The sequence below is a fragment of the Xyrauchen texanus genome, chromosome 37 (assembly GCF_025860055.1).
Source record: "Xyrauchen texanus isolate HMW12.3.18 chromosome 37, RBS_HiC_50CHRs, whole genome shotgun sequence".
Classification (NCBI taxonomy): domain Eukaryota; kingdom Metazoa; phylum Chordata; class Actinopteri; order Cypriniformes; family Catostomidae; genus Xyrauchen; species Xyrauchen texanus.
In genome coordinates, this window is record NC_068312.1 from 19,670,688 (window position 1) to 19,687,043 (window position 16,356).

Below are 16,356 nucleotides of genomic sequence, written 5' to 3' on the forward strand. Positions count from 1 at the left end.
TTTGCTTGCAACATAATTTACAGAGTGTTATGTTAATGCAATGCATATTTGGGTAATGACTCTGGTGCAGCTTCTTTCCTGTCAAACAAGGTGCATGGAGAGAGGAAAGTACAAATGGAAAAGATAAATTCAGCAACAGGTGTTAAAGGGAGAAATGTGTTTAATTTAATTTAATTTACTTTAATTGGATTAATAAAGCCAGGCACAATATGCTGAAAGCAATTGAAATGTGTCTAGGCTGGGAGGGCCATGGTCACCTTTACTTCTCTCTCATTAACACAATGGAAAACAGGAGACTGTGCTTAGCTATGACATCATATATACATTATAAGGCCCAACTCCAGTCCAGCCCCAATCTATCTCAGAGTCAATCTCTGTCTGTTTATCTTAGCCCCACTAGTAGTTTAGGTCTTGTTAGTAGTGTGTTTCTGACATTACATTATCCTTGCAAAACTTCAGGAAGCTAAATAATTCATCTTCAAACAAAAAACAACATTGATGGGAGGAAAACAGGTTATATAATTGAGTTAACAATATTCTGGCAGTTTTTAATGATTATCATTACCTCCCATTTGACTGCCAGCATTAAAAAAGTGTATTTCAGGGCAGTCAATCAATAGTCTATGGAGGCACCAAACTTAAGAACACATTAGAAAAGTGGGTCAGTGGATTTACTTGGCAGTTACAATAGGAACAGATTAAGCTGTCAGTGTATAATGTGCCTTGTGCCAAAATGTGCAATGTTGTACAATTCTCAAGAGCAATTTCAAGTTTTTTGTTGTTGCCCCGTTTGCATTTGTATTATTTTATACAAATGCAAACCCCCCCCACCCCCGCGATTTCCGCCTATGTCCACAAACTGCAAATATTAACTTTTTTCTACAGGCAAAGTTAAACCTATTTTTTTTTTTTAAGTTTAAAGGGATAGTTCATCCAGAAATGAAGATCTATCATCATTTACTCAACTTCAAGTTGTTCCCAACCCATTTGGCCCATAAGGGTGAACAATACCATTAATTTTGTTAGTAGAAAAACAAATCTATTTTCACAGTTTTTCTGCATAAATTGATCTTAAAAATCATCCCGTGGTATGAAAACACCATTAATCTCTTACAGCACAAGATGATGTCTCACACCAGGCAGACCTTTACTATCATGCATCCTGCAGGTTATTTTTAGTGGGGTGAATGCTGTGTACAAGAGTGCTGGGTTAAGCTAACACTGTTATTCTTAGGGAGTGAGTCTCTTCTCTGTAACCTCTGGCCCCGACGTTAATGCTTTTACAGCTTAGTGTCTTGCACCGGACAGAACGAGGGGCAGGAAACTGACTGAGATAATGGAACTGTTCTGAGGAATGATTTCCTCCCTGATCATCAGCTTATCAATTTTGTTGAGAGTCGACACAGGTCACTTTAAAAAGCTCTGGAGTCTTGCAGAAAGAGCATGCCCATAGACACAGGAACTTCTTCATGCAACAAATAAACAGTCTTGTTAATACAGCAATACTATTTTACTGTAAAATTCAGGATTGAATACAACTATGCTCTATTAACAGCATCTGTGCTATCAAATACTGTAATTACAACTTGTCCAGTTTGTTAAAAGAATGGAAAGCATGTTCACAGTACTGCACTTAAAATGGAAGTCTACTGTATGGGACGATTGTACAGTACCAGAATCAATATAAAAAAAAGGATTTATCACATAAATGAAAAACTCTTTAACACTTAAAAAATACATGTTGATATGAGACGTGAATGATAGAAATTCCTACCATCCTCTGAGCAAAGTTATATATACAATTTTCAACTCCTATCATGACCATGTAAACTCGGTAAAGACGGTGTGATGAACTTTGGGCATGCAACAAAAGAGGTTTAACAACATTACTTATCAAATCATGTTTTTTCTTTTAATAATTCATGTAGCCTAAATGCCATACCAAAACTATAAGCTTCACATTTCTACTTTTAAAGCCACATATACCCCATGGACTTCATGTTAAGTGCATAACTGTGCATTTTCTTTGTTTTTACAAACTGTGGTGAAATGAGTCAAAATTATTTTCTGTGGTAATTCTGTGGTAACAGGCCATAAATGCTGTCGGTCAATCACAACTTGTATTTAAGCCTGAAAAAGTCTTTAAAAATCAATCAAATAGTTAGTGCTCAAAATGTGGTAATTCTGGGGGAGGTTTGGTTGCTCATTCTTATCAGTCTTTTAGTGATGTTTTGATACATTTCAGCAGGGTCTTCATTCATTTCAACAGAGTCCTATCAATAAAGTTAAACTCCTTTAATTACAATTAATTTTATTTTGACAAAATCATCAAGTTTCTTTTTCCAATGCCATTAATTAGAATAGATTTCTTACCTGTCAATGGCTGTGCTGGTTGGCATACTGCGGGCAAAGCCTCGGATTCCACTTTGACTAAAGTAAGGAATGGTGGAGAGGTTTGCAGCCATCACTGCCAGTGAATCTGACGGATTCACAAAGAATCCATTCTGACCCATAATCATATAACGATCCTGTGATCATATAAAGACACATTTTGCCAATATTATTTCGGTTATATACAGTAGACTGTTTAACTATGGAAGCATGGCATGAAATAAGTTCATTCTAACCATATACATTTCAAATATACATATACAGTGCCTTGCAGTATTCGGCCCCCTTGAACTTTTCGACCTTTTGCCACATTTCAGGCTTCAAACATAAAGATATAAAACTGTAATTTTTTGTGAAGAATCAACAACAAGTGGGACACAATCATGAAGTGGAATGAAATTTATTGGATATTTCAAACTTTTTTAACAAATAAAAAACTTAAACATTGGGCGTGCAAAATTATTCAGCCCCTTTACTTTCAGTGCAGCAAACTCTCTCCAGAAGTTCAGTGAGGATCTCTGAATGATCTAATGTTGACCTAAATGACTAATGATGATAAATAGAATCCACCTGTGTGTAATCAAGTCTCCGTATAAATGCACCTGCTCTGTGATAGTCTCAGAGGTCCGTTTAAAGCACAGAGAGCATCATGAAGAACAAGGAACACACTAGGCAGGTCCGAGATACTGTTGTGGAGAAGTTTAAAGCCGGATTTGGATACAGAAAGATTTCCCAAGCTTTAAACATCCCAAGGAGCATTGTGCAAGCGATAATATTGAAATGGAAGGAGTATCAGACCACTGCAAATCTACCAAGACCCGGCCGTCCCTCTAAACTTTCAGCTCATACAAGGAGAAGACTGATCAGTGATGCAGCCAAGAGGCCCATGATCACTCTGGATGAACTGCAGAGATCTACAGCTGAGGTGGGAGACTCTGTCCATAGGACAACAATCAGTCGTATACTGCACAAATCTGGCCTTTATGGAAGAGTGGCAAGAAGAAAGCCATTTCTTAAAGATATCCATAAAAAGTGTCGTTTAAAGTTTGCCACAAGCCACCTGGGAGACACACCAAACATGTGGAAGAAGGTGCTCTGGTCAGATGAAACCAAAATTGAACTTTTTGGCAACAATGCAAAACGTTATGTTTGGCGTAAAGCAACACAGCTCATCACCCTGAACACACCATCCCCACTGTCAAACATGGTGGTGGCAGCATCATGGTTTGGGCCTGCTTTTCTTCAGCAGGGACAGGGAAGATTGTTAAAATTGATGGGAAGATGGATGGAGCCAAATACAGGACCATTCTGGAAGAAAACCTGATGGAGTCTGCAAAAGACCTGAGACTGGGACGGAGATTTGTCTTCCAACAAGACAATGATCCAAAACATAAAGCAAAATCTACAATGGAATGGTTCACAAATAAACATATCCAGGTGTTAGAATGGCCAAGTCAAAGTCCAGACCTGAATCCAATCGAGAATCTGTGGAAAGAACTGAAAACTGCTGTTTTCACAAACGCTCTCCATCCAACCTCACTGAGCTCGAGCTGTTTTGCAAGGAGGAATGGGCAAAAATTTCAGTCTCTCGATGTGCAAAACTGATAGAGACATACCCCAAGCGACTTACAGCTGTAATCGCAGCAAAAGGTGGCGCTACAAAGTATTAACTTAAGGGGGCTGAATAATTTTGCACGCCCAATTTTTCATTTTTTATTTGTTAAAAAAGTTTGTAATATCCAATACATTTCGTTCCACTTCATGATTGTGTCCCACTTGTTGTTGATTCTTCACAAAAAATTACAGTTTTATATCTTTATGTTTGAAGCCTGAAATGTGGCAAAAGGTCAAAAAGTTCAAGGGGGCTGAATACTTTCGCAAGGTACTGTACAGTACATTCATAAAGTTCACATCTGGTTATGTATCAGCCTTGTGATAAAATGCTTTAAATTATTATTATTATTATTTTCGACATTAATCTACACTCTATACCCCATAATGACAAAGCAAAAAACTGATTTTTGATAACTTTGCAAATGTATTAAAAAGAAAAAACTGAAATATCACACTGACATAAGTATTCAGACCTTTTGCTATGAAACTTGACATTTAGCTCAGTTGCATCCCATTTCTCTGGATCATCTACGAGATGTTTCTACACTTTGATTGGAGTCCATCTGTGGCAAATTCAATTGATTGGACATTATTTGGAAAACACAAACCTGTCTATTTTCACCTGTCTCACAGCTAAAAATGCAAATCAGAGCAAAAACCAAGCCATGACGTCAAAGGAACTACCTGCAGAGCTTATTGTGTTGAGACAGGATTGTGTTGAAGCACAGATCTGGGGAAGGCTATAAATCTTTTTTGGCTGCACTGAAGGTTCCCAAGAGCACAGTGGCCAGTTTGGAACAACCAAAGTTTCCTTGAGCTTGCCGCCCGGCTAAACTGAGCAATCGGAGTAGAAGGGCCTTGGTAAGAGAGTTGAGCAAGAACTCGATGGTCACTCTGGTTGAGTTCCAGAAATTATGTGTGGAGATGGGAGAAACTTGCAGAAGGACAACCATCACTGCAACACTTCACCAATCTGGGCTACGGTAGAGTGGCCAGATGGAAGCCTCTCCTCAGTGCAAGACACATGAAAGCCTTCTTAGAATTTGCAAAAAAGCACCTAAAGGACTCTCAGACTATGAAAAACAAGATTCTCTGGTCTGATGAAAAGAAGATGGAACTGTATGGCCTCAATTTCAAGTTCCTCCATGTCTGGAGGAAACCAGGCACTGCTCATCACCTGCACAATACCATCCCAACGGTGAAGCATGGTGGTGATAGCATCAAGCTGTGGGGGTGTTATACAGTGGCAGGGACTGGGGAACTGGTCAGGGTTGCCTCTGTGATAGAGTGCTCAGGACCTCAGACAGGGCCAAAGGTTCACCTTCCAACAGGACAATGACCCTAAGCACACAGCCAAGACAATGCAAGAGTGGCTTAGGGACAACTCTATGAATGTAGCCCAGCCAGATTTGAACCCAATCGAACTTTATGAATGCACTGTATATATATATATATATATATATATGAGAGAGAGAGAGAGAGAGAGAGAGAGAGAGAGAGAGAGAGAGAGAGAGAGAGAGAGAGAGAGAGAGAGACTGTATATATTTGATAAAGTTCAGATTGTGATATATGTGATTAAAGTAACAGATTATATACAGCATATTACCAATTCTACTGATTTGTTGTAAGTATACATACATTGACAGTTAATATAGGTATTATTTGGCATACGAAGAAGTTGTTTACTTTTAGAATGATGGATGTCATTTATTAAGAAGTAATATGAAAATTACTTCTAAAGAGCAGATATTAAATCTTGGCCCAGTGTCCTCACCACAGTATGAACAGTATTTACTGTTTTTTTATTTCCACTTGTATGAAATATTAAAGAACAGAGAGATAACAGAAAAATTATGTGAAAGCTTCATAATCAAAACAACACTCAGACCAAGTCAGCGCTGGCACTGATCCATATTAATTTGGTTAAACGCCCTTGGCTAAGCTTCTTATGCTCTCTTGTACGAAATATAAAATCGTAAAAAGTGTACACCGATCAGCCAAAAAATTGAAACATTAAAACTGCTTAATATTGTGTAGGTCCCCCTCGTGCCGCTAAAACAGCGGCAACCTACATTTCTGAAAATCCCAGGAGATCAGCAGTTACAGAAATACTCAAACCAGCCCATCTGGCACCAACAATCATCCATGCGATTATCTAATCAGCCAATCATGTGGCAGCAGTGCAGTGCATAAAATAATGCAGATATAGGACAGGAGCTTCAGTTAATGTTCACATCAACCATCAGAATGTGGGAAACAAATTTATCTCAAAAATAAATTTGGCAAATCTCTTGCCAAATGGGCTGGTTTGAGTATTTCTGTAACTGCTGATCTCCTGGGATTTTCACACACAGCATTCTCTACAATTTTCTCAGAATGGTGCCAAAAACAAAAAACATCCAGTGAGCGGCAGTTCTGTGGACGGAAATGCCTTGTTGATGAGAGAGATTGACAGAGAATGGCCAGACTGGTTCGAACTGACAAAGTCAACGGTAACTCAGATATCCGCTTTGTACAAATGTGGTGAGAAGAATATAATCTCAGAATGCTATTCTAAGATGCGGGTTGGTGCTTTTTGGTGGCACTAGGGCGACCTACACAATATTAGGCAGGTGGTTTTAATGTTGTGGCTGATAGGTGTATGTGTGTCATTACAGAGTGATTTTTTATATGAAAATAAGATGATAAGAGATAAGCACCCCATCAGCATCAAAAGCAGCCCCAAAGCCAAACTCTCCCCCCTTCATAGAATCCACCAGTGATGCAGCAAACGCAGGGTTAGGGTTGGGGTGTTGGCCTCCAAAGTCCTCCAGTGGGACACAGTTAACAGCAGAGTTGGCTGGGGCCCCGAGCTCATCACACAGGATTCTTCTGACATAAGGTCCCATAACTGAAACAGAAGATATGAAGATAAGACTGAATGCTAAATCTACTTAAAGAAAGTTGCAATGGTCTACAATGGAAAATTATGGTGGAACAGAGATTTACCTCCATTTATGGCATCTACTCTGATCTTCAACTGTTGTCCTGTCAGTAAGCTCTTAATGGCACCAAAGTCAAAAATACCCCGCAGCATGTTCAGATAGATCTCAACAGAATCTACAATCTCAACTGGAGGAAGAACATTTCATGCCCAGGTGAACCAGAGTTAATGTATGGTAGAAGCACAGGATCAAACTAGAGTAAATTGTGCACTGAATAAGTTCATACTGAACACCTCTGAAGGGCTTGAACTTGTTCTCCAAATCAAAGTCATGTCGGCCGAGGCAGGACAGGTCGATGTGTAGGTCAGGGCAAATAGCGTATTCCTCTAGTGTGCGACTCACCTGATGGATCCTCTCCATCACTGTGTCTGGAGACGGGCCTGCAAACAGAGCAAACATTGAGCAATTTCAACAAAATCTCAAAGGCTTTTATCTAAAAAAATTGGTAGTGACATGTTGGCAGGTAATGAAAAAATATAGCCAATATGTTCACCTTCTATGTTCTAAATAAATTTTCCAGGTTCAACACAAGTTAAACTTAATCAACAGCATTTGAGGTATAATGTTGATTACCAAAAACTCGTCCCACCTTTTCAACTCATCCCACATAAATCTGGGTTACAATGATGCACTTACAGTGAGTATTTTAACACCATTCACATCTATTGTTTCAAAAGTATAGCCACAAGATGTAAACAATATGTGTGTTAACATAATTTAAGTGTGAGGGTCGAGTCTGAAATAATTTTTTTGTGGTAATCAATATTAAGTCACAAAAACTGTAAATTGAGCTTAACTTGTATTGAACCTAGAATATTCCTTTAATATCAAGTAATTTACATCGAAGATAGCTCACGCACATTACCATGACCTCTAAGTGATGTGCGTGTTTTTATCTGGAAGACAACTTTTTTATATTGATGAGTGTTTGTTCATCTGCAATACATCAATAAGACGTTTCCTCACAAATGTCAAAAAGACATTAAGCATATGTCTTTGAGAGGTTTATGGTTAAGTATGTACTGTATGTAAACCTGGTCTTTTTGAGAAGTTTATCAGATTCTTGTACATAAAAAATGTAATTTGATCATTTCCAGATCTTCAACAGACACCATGGAGATGTGCATGTTCTTTCTGGGATTTTAAACACAATATAGGCAGTTATTTTGATTATTTTTGCACCACCAATTAAAATAGTACAAAACAGTTTTAAAAAACAGTAAAAACTTGTATTGCTGTTATATATGCTGTATATCTGTACTCTTGGAACTCTGTCAGTCCAAAAAAATTAAAGCAGCAACCCAGCCAGCAAGCCAGTATACATATACCAGGGGTGGCTGTGGCTAAGGTGGTAGAGCTGGTTGTCCACTAATCACAGGTTTGGTGGTTCGATTCCCGGGCCCACTTGGCTCCGCATGCCGAAGTGTCCTTGGGCAAGATGCTGAACCCCAAGTTGCTCCCAACGGCAGGCTAGCAGCACCTTGCATGGCAGTTCAGCTGTCATTGTTGTGTGAATGGGTGAATGAGACGCAGAGTAAAGCGCTTTGAATCCCGCTAATGTTAAAAAGGTGCTATATAAGACCATTTATACCGCACAGTATATAAAGGCCTATATGTCTTAAACACATCAAAAACAAGATCCTGTTACAGGATGTGCAACATGGCTGCACCTGGGGCTTCATTGTGTATTTTATCCTCTGTAAACAGTTCTTTATGAAGGTGACACTACGCTAAGAGGTCATGTGTTCATTGGTATGACTGTTCGCTTAAAGGCTGATGTGATTGATTGCATTATCATTCTGAAGGGGATTGCCGTGGGTGCATGCAGGGTGTTTGAGTGCTTTGTAACAAAGTTCTCACCTCCATTAGCGACATTGAATTTGATCCCAAAGTCTCCTCCTGGACCTCCTGGACTGTGGCTTGCAGTGAGGATTATCCCACCTATGGCTTTTATCTTCCTGATGATGCACGACACAGCTGGTGTGGACAGGATCCCATTGTGTCCTATGACCAGCCGTCCGATCTGAAATGAATGTTTTATGCACTTCATGTGTTGATTACGAATCAGAAGAATCCATTTGATTTCCATTTAAAAAAAAAAATAAAAAATTTAAATGGAGGCTAGTGTGTTCCAAGTCATATTCAATACTTTGGCTCACTGTTACTTACAGATGTTAACAATTTATGTAATTATGAGGCTAAATCTCTTGGAAATTAATACCTGAATCACAAACTGAACATAAAATGAAAATTTGAGCAACCAGACCATGTGGCACAGTTGATAATATTATTAAGCATAACCTGAAATTAAAATGACGTCATTATTTACTCACCCTTATGTCACTGCAAACCTGCGTGAATTTGAGGAACTAATTGAATACTTGGAGCTTGACAGCCCCTAGTCACTTTCTGAGGGCATATAATGGAAAAGAGCAGCTTAGAAATTCTGCAAAATATCTCCTTTTGTGTTCCATGGAAGAAAGTGATATGTTTTTGAATGACTTAAGGGTGAATAAATTATGGTGTGTGGAGTATTCCTTTAAATTCAAAAGACAAAAGGCAATGTACTAAATCACTGCTTTAAAATTAAGACAAAAAACATTTCAGTTATAGCATTAGCAGCAATAAAAGTGTCCATTTATAATCCAGATTCAGATTTTAGTTTGCAGACTTTGGCCTGTCATGCCAGGGTTATCACAGCACTGTTGCACCTAAGGTGGGCTTTAGACCCGCAACCTTCAGAGGCACCAATCACAACTACTGCCACATACTAGATCAACTACATCTGCCTGCTTAGTCATTCTGTCAAAAGTGACAAGCTGACTCACTCAAGAATAAAAAAATTAAAAACAGACTAGTACAGGTTATTCACTTGGAGCCTGATCTATCAAGGGTTACAGTTCAGCGTCAAACTGACATCCCATTTTACATATGTTGGAAGCCTCTATTTCCAAGTGTATCTAATTGTTGATCATTTCAAGATTTCAAATTATAGACAGATGCTACTTGTTCTTGCATTTTGGCTCACTCTGAGCACAGCAGTCTGGCCATCTCAGCAACTTTGTGACTCATTAAGCTTTACAAGTACAGCCACTTTCTAATAATAGTGAGTTATTTGGCATCTCTCACTCAAGCATTTATAATGATGACCAAGTGCACTATCCCTCAAGGTGTTTGCCATCACTGTTATGTTAGACTAATTCTCTAATTAACGATTAAATAGCTTGTTCAATTGATGCATTGCTTAGTTTGCAGCTTGCAGCCCCTATGTCTTAACTTGCATTTCTCAGACGAAGCCCAATGAGTCTGAACTGTATTTCCAGCAAACTTTGAGCAGCTTATCCATATAAGGTGCTGGTTTTGGATCCACACACAGCTGTGGAGATCACAGCCTCAGTATATCATGACTCTGTAGGCTACTGAGTTTGTATGGAAGAGTGTGTCACAGATAATGAAAGAGAGAATGAGAGAAAGAGAAGACATTGTTGAGGAATAATGTGGCTGTAAAGTACTAAAATTCTTACAACCAAGGAATTTACAATGAATTAAGGCTGAAAACTCAATATACTAAGGTTATATGTGTATCCTTATTTAAAGATCAATAAAACATGATATAAAGGTTGATGAGAGACAGTTTTGATGAACGGTAGCTGGCTTATGGCCAATTGCCCTGGGATTCCCCATGGTCTGTCATGAACAGGAGAGGTCAAAAAAAGTGAAACATAGGCTATGCAGGAAGAGGATGGAATGGAGGTATGACACAACAGATAAGATATGATACATTTGGTTGGACTGGGAAAGAAATTTAGTTAACTTCGTCTGATTATGCATTCAGCTTGAAGCTTGCCAGGTTTTCCAACAATAAATAAATTATAAATAATTTGTGTTTCAATCTTCACCAACCCTGTAATTAAATGCTTAACACTGAGCTATAAACCCATGTACTATTATACTGAGCCTGAACAAACTCTACCAGACATTCAGCAAATTATGGCATAGGGTTGTGGCTAATATTTACACACATCATTTTAGTGTCTACCTATTGCATTTGTTTGTTACTAATAGTAATAATAACAATTATAATTATAATAATATGCTATATTATTATTAATTATTATAATTAATATTAATAATACAAATTAGTATTACACCATAAACCCTTACCCCATTGGCAGCTGCCATTTGTACGATAACTTCTGTTGCTGCCCAGCTGAAGTATCTTCCATCGCTGCCCACTACCATCGTGCATCCCTGACGGTCCCTCAAGTCGATGGAGGACAAGACACTTTGGATGTAATTTTGAAGATAATTCTTTTTACTTTCAAAAACAGCTGTCTTCTTTCTCAGGCCGTTTGTCCCTGGTCTTTGGTCATCGAAAGGGGATGTTTGGATGGTCAATATGGGTATAGGGTTAGTCTCCATTGTCTCCTTGAACGCTCCGGGACGCGCCTTGTTTTAATTATGTAAATAATTAAAATATCACCTCTTGTCGGAACAAAGAATAAGATGCTATTCAATGTGTTCAAAATATCTTCAAAAACAACTCAGCGTTGGAGTCTCCAACTTTTAACAGTGGAACAGAGGCAGCAGCGACGAGGGTGCGCCACGGCGCGGTGTGCTTCTGTCCAAGAGTGTATTATTTGAGACGCGTCCAGTGACGCTTCTTTGGAAAACGAGTGTGCGACAGCTGTCTTATCATCCCACCGGTACAGACTGTGTTATACAAACACAAAATATAAAATATAAAAAACTAAAAGTCTGATGAAGACCAATAATTATTTCAAGATGAGTGTTATGCTCACCAACACCCTTTTCCCGAGCTGTCATCCACACAGTTGCTTGCCAAAAAGACAGGGAGGGAACACAACTTTAAATAATCAGCTAACGCTGTGGCCAAAAATAGCCCATGATTTTGGGGAGCGAGTAGCGCCAGTGAGCGGAGGAGTAATCGGAAGCATCTACTGTCAGTGGCGCACTGCTCTCCATGTTGCGCAAAAGTGCACGAGGGTGCAGCTACTCTCACCTGGTAACCATTGGATACATTCTCTCACAGCTAATGTAGCTGTTTTTGTGTCTATAAGAAACAGCATCAAACATGTGGGATGGCCCAAGGGTGACATAAATGGAAAAATGGTAGCCTTTTAACTCCAGCATGATGCAATATTTCACATAATAGCCTACACATTTATGTTCCAAAAATACAATACTGTACTGATATTATAACCCTATAAATTGATACGGTGACTATATTTTAAGTGGGCTAAAACATGATTATGCATCGCAGACCAACATGTGACACTGATTTCACGAGCACTAGTCGCCCTCTTGTGGACATACAGTAAAGAAAATAGAAGATGTCTGATACAAGCAGTGGGTAAGTTCAAAATATTTAAGACAGAAATCTTCTTTTGCGCCTCTTATACATCGCGCTTATTTATGCGCGCGCAACAGGGTTTTGCTCGAGTATTGAAATACAATTGGACAAGAAATGTCGCATTCAACTTCTAAAATGTCATTAGGAAATTCTAATAATAACCTTTCAAATCTGTTTCCTTTAAATATAATATGTATAAATAAATAAAAAACCTGCACAACACCGTGTTTAAATCAGACTTCAAGTTCAAATTCATTCAAAGCACAGGCTTTAATGGATTAGATATGGTAAATGTATACATTCAAAATTATGCAAAATAAGTACATTGCAATAGTCTTAGGCACATTAGGGGGTCAGGACCATGACAATACACATATTTTAATGATATTTTAGGGGGACCTCCCCCATCTGAGGGTTGTCCCCCCCTAAAATATCAATAAAAAATGTGTATTGTAAATAATATAATGATATGTTCTTAAAATAATTGTTTAAGAAACACAGTAATACAAATGCAAACGGGGCAACAACAAAAAAACGTTTTAAACATTTTGAGTCCCCCCTCCCTTGCCTCACAGTGCTCTGGTCCACTGCCTGCCAAGTTTTTGGGTAGTTGTGGAACTCCAGTAAGTCAATGTTATTTTATTCACTTTAAACATCGGATGAAGTGATTATTTTCTCTTTAATATAGATGATGCTGAGTCATTAATAAATCATGTCAAAAAACAAATATATGATTGTGTACTTGTGTACCAATGTAGGCCTACTTTTGTCACTGATGCAGTCTGCTATGTTAGCGATTATAACGTTTAACGTTACCTTGCAAGTACAATTTTGCCTGTATTATTGGTGTCCCCTTCAAAAATTGCTCTTGAGAATTGCTGTTTATTATCCCCCAACATTTTGATGAAATTTTTCACCCCTGGGCACATAATATGTTTCACAAAATAATTTGTCTTAAGATGGTTATTTTTATCTTCAGTTTTAGATTGTCAATGGGACATTCCTTTTGCAAATGGATTAGAATATCATAGAAGAACAGGGAACTCTGCAACAGCCCACATAGAGCCCACCACTGAACTTCCAGTCATCTGGGATTATATGAAGAGACAGAAGCAACTGAGACAGCCTAAATAGATTGAAGAACAGTGGCATATTGTCCAAAGAAGCTTGGAACATCCCATCTGCCAAAAAAAACAAAACAAGAAACACTGTGTCCAGGTGTACCTAGGAGAATTGGTGCTATGTTGAATGCAAAGGTGGTCAAACCTAATATTAATTTAGCTTTTTTTTTTTTTTTTTTTTTTACTGGACATTGTATACCATTAATTGATCAATGAAAGCTATTTATGTCATTATTTTTGAAGAAATCCTCACTATGCAACATTTTTCACAAATTCCTAAAACGTTTGCACAGTACTTTATACAAATGGTTCAATAAGATTTGGGCTTCATAACTTTGCTATAAAAATAGTTCAATAAAAGTCAAAATAATTCTTTGCCATTTACCAACTGTAGACATAATGTTAAACATTTAAGAATGTTGTTTTAAAAGTTCATACTGCTCATTATTCTTAATTAAACACTTAATTCAGCATTCACAACATGCTGACCATTTAAAGCAGCCCTTTAAAGATCGCTCAGTTCATGTTGATGGAAATTCGTCATGCAACTTAAATGTATAAATCTTAAAAACAAGCTGAAATGTTTGTATTTTGCCTGTATAAATTGCACACATTTCAATAATTAACAGGCCAACTTGGAGAACCTTGACTATACACGAAATTAACCTAAATTATTAAGATATTAATTCTAAGAGCAAAGAACGAAAAGACATCATTACAACTTGACAATGATACTTTATTTCAAACAGACATTTTAAACAGACATTCATTTCAGAAGATGGTTTCAGACAGCTTCTTGGACAAATATATTATCATTTATTTATTTACACTAGTCTACAACTATAAGAGCAATTTGCAATGACTGAAACGTTTTGTTCAAAATACAATGTGATATGTTATAAAGCTACTTGACACAAGAACTGCGTTTTAAATTTTTTTCCAGACAGCAGTTCAACAATGAGGATACACCATTCGTAGTGTGTCAGTGAAAGGAACCGTATTTAGTAATGCAGTCCACGGCACTGGTAACAAACTTGGAGCAACACAAGATGTTGGCTTTGGAAATACATAATTGTAGTCACTTGTGGTGAGTTGAGGGGGAGAGTTTTTGTTTGGAGAGACTGTTGATTTGGACATGATACTGTCGATGCTGAAAGAACATCTCTGGGTCTTAGGCTGGGACATTTGCGGAATGTCTGCATGTTCGTGGGCCTTGATATTGAGAGTCTGATATTGAAAATATGGAGGCGGCACCATTATGCCATCCGGCATTGGCAAATATCCAACAGGATTAGCCTGCGCTGGCACCGGCCCAGGAACGCAGTAAGGTCTTCCATATGGTCCATAACTTAACGTTGGGTGGTAAAGCACCAGGCCATCTTTGGTGAACTCCGGCTGGTTCCTTTTGAATCTTTTTCTCCTGCGCAGAAAACTGCCGTTGTCAAACATGTCCTCGGATGCGGGGTCCAGGGACCAGTAGTTCCCTTTCCCCGGGTTACCGGGCTGTCTCGGGATCTTGATGAAACAGTCGTTCAGTGACAAGTTGTGTCTGATGGAGTTCTGCCAAGCGGGGAACTTCTCCTTGTAGTACGGAAACTTGTTACTGATGAAGTCGCAGATGCCGCTCAGGGTCAATTTCTTCGTGGGGCTCTGCAGGATGGCCATGGTTATGAGAGCGATGTAGGAATACGGGGGTTTGATCGCAGAGTTTTGCTTTGGGCCAGATGCTGTGGAGGCCTCCGCGCAAAAGCTGCTCTCGCTCTCTCCAGAAGACTCGGACTCTGAATGGTCCATGTCCGATGAGACCACCTCCGCTGTGTCACTGCAAGGCATAAAATATTCTCTGTCACTTTCACTGTGGTCCTCTCCGACGATGTCTATTTCATCTTCCTCCGAAGAGACGGGGACTTGTTGCACTCCTTCGTAATCCTTGGAAAGGGTCATGTCTGTGGACCCCAAACGTGGAAGTTGGTAGGCTGTAGTTGCAGGACTAATGGAAATGAGGGCTATTTATGAGGGGCCACGCACTCTGTGTTGGGTCGGACCAATAGGAATGAAGTGTCACCACAGGGATTCGGGACAGTCAGGCAGGTGGGGGGCTTTGACCTGCTTTAAACGATATGAGATGCACTCGAGCATCGCATACTGTACTGTGTTGATATGCCAAAGATGGCGTTAATTGAACAATTGTGATACTTGGCAAAGTTAAGCATATTCTTTAACTAATTAACTTAAATTGTTTTCTGTACCCACCCCCCAAAAAAAAAAAAGCTTGTGGTGCAATAAAAACTATATTATTAAATTCAAATAAATGTTATTTTATTTTAATTGTTAGGCTATTATAAATTATTACTGAATAAGTATACAAATTGAGACATTAATACGTTTACTTTGGGTAGCCTGTATAACATTAGCATACAAAAACAAAACAACAACGTAAAAACTCATTGTATAATTATTTTAATAATGTAACAGGCCTAATAACCTAATTCAAATACAATTCTGCAATTATTATCACAACCTTGGTGGTAGATAGTAGACTATAATAGCCAAAATAGCATACATCTTAACACACACACACACACACACACACACACACACACACACACACACACACACACACACACACACACACACACACACACACACACACACACACACACACACACACACACATATACTATCTTTTATCAATGATAGATTTAAATTGTGACAAGCCATAACGTGGAAGTTGAATTGACCTCTTTTACAGACCTTCTTCAGAGTAGCGCCATGCTTAATGTTTGACGTGAATGAAAACGAGGCTGTGTGGTTTTTAAAGACGTTTTTCCATTATTTCACCAGCAGGACGATCAACACTCATTTCAGCGAC

At 38.6% G+C, this 16,356-nt stretch overlaps 2 protein-coding genes across 3 annotated transcripts in view; both read right to left on the reverse strand.

Annotated features, from left to right (window-relative positions):
- Positions 1–11,999, reverse strand: part of LOC127630751 (phosphoglucomutase-like protein 5) — a 35,352-nt gene extending 23,353 nt beyond the window's left edge. The window contains exons 1-7 of one of the 2 annotated variants that reach the window (XM_052108500.1): positions 11,792–11,999; positions 11,154–11,702; positions 8,850–9,012; positions 7,223–7,369; positions 6,994–7,116; positions 6,705–6,895; positions 2,374–2,528 (exon numbers count right to left, since the gene is read on the reverse strand). In XM_052108500.1, the coding sequence (XP_051964460.1) occupies positions 2,374–2,528; positions 6,705–6,895; positions 6,994–7,116; positions 7,223–7,369; positions 8,850–9,012; positions 11,154–11,411 (1,037 nt within the window). In that variant the 5' untranslated portion in view covers positions 11,412–11,702; positions 11,792–11,999. Of the gene's footprint in view, positions 1–2,373; positions 2,529–6,704; positions 6,896–6,993; positions 7,117–7,222; positions 7,370–8,849; positions 9,013–11,153 lie in introns of both variants that reach the window. The other variant, XM_052108499.1, reaches the window with a different exon arrangement.
- Positions 12,000–14,387: 2,388 nt separating this feature from the next.
- Positions 14,388–15,615, reverse strand: LOC127630752 (forkhead box protein D5-like). Its single transcript, XM_052108501.1, has one exon. It carries the CDS (start codon positions 15,426–15,428, stop codon positions 14,436–14,438), a length of 993 nt encoding a protein of 330 aa, XP_051964461.1. The 5' UTR covers positions 15,429–15,615; the 3' UTR covers positions 14,388–14,435.
- Between the last annotated feature and the right edge of the window lie 741 nt (positions 15,616–16,356).

Bases quoted from the DNA above. Each gene is read 5' to 3' on its own strand.
- LOC127630752 (XM_052108501.1), bottom strand. From the start codon at position 15,428: ATGACCCTTTCCAAGGATTACGAAGGAGTGCAACAAGTCCCCGTCTCT.